General features: G+C 34.2%; 1 protein-coding gene across 5 annotated transcripts; it reads left to right on the top strand.

Annotated features, from left to right (window-relative positions):
• The first annotated feature begins 480 nt into the window (after positions 1–480).
• Positions 481–4,080, top strand: LOC130983232 (putative pentatricopeptide repeat-containing protein At1g12700, mitochondrial). 5 transcript variants are annotated; one of them, XM_057907435.1, is made up of 4 exons: positions 481–555; positions 693–2,200; positions 2,685–2,830; positions 3,305–4,080. In XM_057907435.1, the coding sequence occupies exon 2, from the start codon at positions 713–715 to the stop codon at positions 2,186–2,188; it is 1,476 nt and encodes a 491-aa protein (XP_057763418.1). In that variant the 5' UTR covers positions 481–555; positions 693–712; the 3' UTR covers positions 2,189–2,200; positions 2,685–2,830; positions 3,305–4,080. The 5 variants fall into 5 exon arrangements, with proteins under 5 accessions (XP_057763418.1, XP_057763415.1, XP_057763416.1 ...); XM_057907432.1 differs by having other exon boundaries at positions 506–2,200; positions 3,305–3,638; positions 3,800–4,080; XM_057907433.1 differs by having other exon boundaries at positions 506–2,200; positions 3,305–3,638; positions 3,792–4,080.
• The last annotated feature ends 1,940 nt before the right edge of the window (positions 4,081–6,020 follow it).

The raw sequence follows: 6,020 nt of genomic DNA, 5'->3' as shown, positions 1-6,020 counted from the left end.
GTTATAGCCACCATGAAATCAATCGATCAACTACCTATCCACATCCTCAAAAACAAGACGTAATTTCTAACTACAAGAACTTTATCAAAACTCCATGTAGTTTTCATAGAAAAAGCGAAAAGAATGGAACCTTGATGCCCTTGGAGTAGGTGGCAGAGGTAGAGGCAGAGGTGGAGGGAGAAGGAATGAAGTCAGAGTTAGTGGCGAGGAAGAGAAACAGGGCGAAGACAGCGAGACACATTGTACAAACAGCGACGGCGGAAGAAGACAGACTGCCGGAAACGTCAAGAACCCTAGCAGAATCACAAATTATGTTTAAGGGTGAAGAGGGGAAATTTGGAAAGTAAAAATCGTAGGGGTAAATATAGAATTACAAAAAAAGAAAACAAAGGGTTCAATTTGAAATTAATAAAATCCGTGGCCTAAATAAAATAACAAAAGTAGAAACAATTAAACAAATAAGTAAATAACCTCGAACAAGCTTGATTCTACCCTCACTCTTTTGGTGGTTGCAAGAATGTTGTCATTCTTCTCATTCTCACGAATCATGTTAAGGTATGCTCTTCAAATCCCAAATCCCTCTCCTTATTGTGTTCCCTACTCCCCTCTCCGTCTTTGCTTCCCTTCAACTTCATCCCTACACTCTCACTTTCACTCTCACTCTCACTCTCAACCCCAATCACTTGATGAAGCTGTTGATTCCTTCACTCGCATGCTCTCTATGCGTCGCCCTCCATCCATCATCCAATTCACCAAGATTTTGGGATCTCTTGCCAAGACCAACCATTTCCCCACCGCCATTTCCCTTTTTCAGCAATTGCAAGCCAGGGGAATCGCTCCCAACTTATTTACTTTGAACATCTTAATCAATTGTTGCTGCGGCATGGGTCGTATGACGCTTGCTTTCTCGGTGTTGGCCAAGATTTTCAGGATGGGTTTTCAACCTGATACGGTAACATTCACAACAATCCTGAAAGGTCTCTGTCTAGCAGTGTGCTTTCATGACAGAGTGCTGGCTCATGGATTTCAGTTTAATCAAGTCACTTATGGGACCTTGATCAATGGCCTCTGTAAGACCGGACACACATCAGCTGCTATTCAAGTGTTGAGAAAGATCCCACAGTATGGGATTGCTCCTGATGTCTTCATGTACAGCGCAATTATTGATAGCCTCTGCAAGGATACACTTGTAAGTCAGGCTTTTCATTTATACTCTGAAATGCTTGCTAGGGGAATTTTTCCCACTGTTATCACATACAGTTCTCTCATTTTTGGATTGTGTCTTGAGGGTCAATATAAGAAAGCCATTGATTTGTTAAGTGATATGGTGCTTAGAAACATTACTCCTGATGTTTATACCTATAGTACTTTGATCGATGGACTATGCAAGGAAGGAAAGATCAAGGATGCTAAGAATGTGTTGGCTGTAATGACAAAACATGGTGTGAAACCAAATGTGGTTACTTATAATAGCTTAATGGACGGATATTGTTTGGTTAATCAGGTAAATAAGGCAAAATATGTATTCAACACAATGGCCGATAATAGAGTGTTTCCTGATGTTCGGAGTTACACTATCATGATTAATGGCTTTTGCAAAAGTAAAATGATCGATGACGCCTTGAATCTCTTCGAAGAGATGCGTCGCAAGAACTTGGTTCCTAACGCGGTAACTTACAATACTCTAGTTGATGGCTTAGGAAAATCAAGGAGAATCCTTTGTGCTTTGGAGCTTCTTGAAAAGATGCATGATCAAGGTCAACCTGCCGATATAGTCGCTTACAGTTCTTTGCTGGATGCTTTGTTCAATATCAAACAACATGACAAGGCACTTATGTTATTCAATCAAATGAAAGAGTGTGGCATTGAACCAAATATGTATACATACAACATACTTATAGATGGCCTGTGCAAAAGTGGAAGACTTAAAAATGCAAAAGAGATTTTTCAAGATCTTTCCATTAAAGGCTATCATCCAGACGTGAGGACATACACTATTATGATAAAGGGGCTTTGCAAAGAGGGCCTACTTCCTGAAGCATTGGCTTTCTTGTCAAAAATGGAAGACAATGGTTGCTTACCAAATGCTGTGACTTATGAAATAATCATTCGTGCCCTGTTTGAAAAAGGTGAAAATGATAACGCGGAGAAACTTCTTCGTGAAATGATATCTAGAGGCCTATTGTAAGGATAAAAGTAGGTGAGATTCTTCTTGTTAGCATCACAAAATGTTGTTTGTATCTCTTTCTTTTTAACTTGTGTTTTGTTCTCGATCATCTTTCGATTCCATATTAATGCTTTTAGATCTTCACATGATTGTGATTCTTTATTCTGCTTTACCCATACCTAAGTGTTTTCTTTGTTGTTGGTTATTTTATGGCATTTTCGGTGGCATTTTCTTCACATGTGGCTTGTCGGATCTATCATTATTTCCTTTTTTATTTTTGTAATTATATATGTGCATTGATGTTAATTTATTCTTAAGCTGAAATGGTTGTGATTTTCATCATTCAAAGGGAATCCTTGTTAGTTGTGAAGCTTCCCTGCACTCTTTCTTTCGATCTTTTCATTTCTCCCATATTTAAATTAAACTCCCATGCAGCAGCATATTGTCTGATGTAGCCTTAGATGAAATCTCAAATGTTATTTTGCAAACATCTTGTCATTTTTCTGCGTTCATGCAGTTATACCTGAAGCATATTGTACCAAAGCAATCAACTTGATAAAAAAGGTTACTGATTCAAACTTCAAAGCCAAAGGATTTGATCAAACACTAGCCTCTTGCGCAATCTCCAAGCACCCCAAAGAGTAGCAAGAAACATTTGCACAGGTTAATGCTCAAAAAAGTTGGAATACTCTATTATGAATTGCATGTTCCCATATAATCATGTTAAGAAAAATAATAAACCTATAAACTTTACAATTAAAATGAGAAACTTTGGTGGTATATTCGGGCTTTTAAGTTCGAATCTCATTAAAGCTAAAATATTGTGTTAAGAAACATTTATGTGATCAAATCTGGTTTTAATGAAACAATTATGGTAATTTTATATGATAGGAATTGTACAGTAGAGAGTATTTTCATTTGTAGCTGAGCTAAACTTGTAGGTTAATAGCTTGATAACTTTCATCTTTATGCTGGCTCTACCATAGATCAAATGATTCATTTGAAACGTTCTTGGAGTTATCATGAAAAACGTTGGTCCATTTGTTTGTTGTTTTTCTTTTTCACAAAAAAAAATGACATTAAAAATTTTGAAAAAATGGCTTTTATCATTGTCTTTTTGACTTTTTTTTTTTGAAGGTGGAAATAGAAAATAACTAGTTTACAAGGGCAAGCAGTAGCAGAAAGCCATTGGATTTTATTCAGATGCCATTAAACTAAGCAGCAAGAATGCAACATACTACAGTAATAGGACCCAAGCATCTAAGTCTTTATGTACTGGAAAGCATCTAAGTCTAGTAGGTAGACACTGAATATTACTGGCTTAGACTATACGAGATATAGATAATACATTGATCATATTGGATTGAAAATTTGAAATGGCTTGACATTCACAAGTTCATTTCCCTGACATGCACGTATGGAGTTGAGCGGTGTTAAGGTAGTTCGAGGCAGGTGCTGTGCAGCTGTTTGTGTAAGATCAAGCTTTGCACTTTTAGTTTTGTTCCATTTATATCTTTGTACCCTTTATTGCTGAGATTGTTAATTCATCCATCAGTGGCATTTATTTTTGTACTTAAAGATTGATTAATAAATATGATGATAGTTGCTGAATGACAATTTAAAGGCCTTTAGGTGAGGGAATGACGAGGAGTTTCTGCAAATCCATTGGTGGATATCAAAGATTGGAAGAGTCTTAAACATCACATGCTGATGCTGCTGCTGCTGCTGGAATTGACATATAATTCATAGTCGATGCATTGCCTTAATTTGTTGTTGTTAGTGTCTCTGCAACGGCTTTGATTGGTTCTTGTAAAGTTGTAATGCTTTTTCACTCATCTCGATGGCTTATTAGGCGAAATTAGCAAGTTACGATTGAGCCATTAACCTAATAAAATCATAAATACTTTTCTTTTTTATTTTTTGAAAGTGACACAATTACTAATACTATTTTTCTGAGTTTTTTAGGGCGAACCATAGTTATTAATCTTTTCGCTACGGTCATCAGCATAAAGACAAATAATTTGGTCACAAAATGTTTTTCATGTCTAAGGTAGAATTTTAAACTACTGAGTTTATAGTAGTTTGGTCATAAAGACAAATAATTTGGTCATCAGAATAAACTGTTCTTTATTGGTATTGCTAAAAATATTTTTCCTTTCATGGATGTTGGCCCTCAAAAACGAATTGTTAAAATGCATTAAGCATTCGCTACTAACATCTTCACGAATTGTTTTTCCTTTTTCTCAATGAGTTTGATAAATTTTTAAACATTTTCCTCTTCTTCAGCTGTTATATAATGCTCTCTGGATGAAATTGTACCCCTACAATTTTGAAGAACTCAAACTTTGGTATAGAATTGCTGTTTAATAAAGGCACCTACTCCAATAAAGATATAAAAAATATCTCATGAAAATATTTGATTAAATTTTGATTTATTTTTTTAGCCATACTTTAAATAAAGATAACAATTTTATAACATACTAAAATCAAATCTTACAATCCACTATTCAATGGCTAAACAGAAGCATCCTCGCATGAACGATAATTTAAAATCTTCATTAAAGTATCCACCTTTAATAAAAGCATGAACAATCAAAATAATCCCTTCAACACCATAGTAAACATTCTTTATTTGTACATTCACCCTTTTATAAACATCACGTTCTTAATTCTGAGTTATTTTAATATGTGCACTCTTGAATGTTTTCTGAATTTAAGCAAAAGGATAATAAATCTTTTCCTGATTTGACCAAAATAAATTCCCACAAAAGGAATAAGAATGTTACCTGCAAATGTTTATACTTGTGACAAGGTGGTATTATAAGACCATTCGCACTTCAGGCTGTCACCTCAAGTTTTTCGCGAGGAAAATCCTCCTTATTTTTTAATCACAAGGCTGTGATATCTACTAGCTAAGAAGGACTAAAAATGATAACAGGACAATGAGGCTAAAAGAATGCACAACTCAAAAAGTTTTATGAGTAAAGAGAATGCAGTGGCTAAACTGATGGCTAATTAAACTAATGCTAGTGAAAATAAAAAAATACAAACAAATCATAAAATAACAAAGAATTTTGTAAATAAAACCAGTGAATTCCTACTTTGATAATCCGGCAAATAATCTATCTTTTTCTTTCGTATCATAATACCCCAAAGAACTCACATAATAACCATACATCGTAAAACTTTATTAATAACCTTGGTTGAATATTATACCATTCTCAATATACTAATTAACCTTGAACAAGCTAAAGGACAATAGATTGCAAAACTACAAAACAGATTAGAAGAATTGCAGGGAGAGCAAGATAAAGCCTAGGCTGCAATTATAATAGCAAAGCAACAAAACTAGCAATTGAGCAAGTACTATAGTAGCTAAAGAGGTTCATGTTGTAGACAACACTAAGGTAAGGTTACTAAAATGAGGAGCTCGAGGTCACTTTTTGTTTTTCATATTGGAGTGGTAATGGAGTTTTTTTTTTAATGTGGATTGTTGAAGTGTTATTCTTAAATGTAGAACGGTTTAATTAGTAAAATAAAAATTGGATCGTTCGAATTATTAGAGGTACAAAAATCAGATCGTCCGATTTATAGAGGTATAGAAATTGGACTGTTCGACTTGTGTTAAAAAATTTAAAAATTTGAGATACAAAAATTAGACTCTCCAATTTGTATACCTTTTACAATTTTAAAAAATATAAAAAATTATAATATTAAAATATATCACTATTTTTATTTTCATATAAAAAAACCGCTAAAAATAGGGTTATATTTCTATCTTAAAATGATACATTTTACAATCAAAAGTAAAACACGAACAAAAGAATTCCTTTAGCTAGAAGTTCAATATATT

Source organism: Arachis stenosperma, chromosome 5 (assembly GCF_014773155.1).
Source record: "Arachis stenosperma cultivar V10309 chromosome 5, arast.V10309.gnm1.PFL2, whole genome shotgun sequence".
NCBI lineage: Eukaryota > Viridiplantae > Streptophyta > Magnoliopsida > Fabales > Fabaceae > Arachis > Arachis stenosperma.
The sequence above is the reverse complement of the archived record's forward strand: the minus strand, read 5'-3'. Positions and strand labels throughout refer to the sequence as shown.

Excerpts from the sequence above, each read along its gene's own strand:
- LOC130983232 (XM_057907434.1), top strand. The coding sequence starts at position 518 with ATGTTGTCATTCTTCTCATTCTCACGAATCATGTTAAGGTATGCTCTT.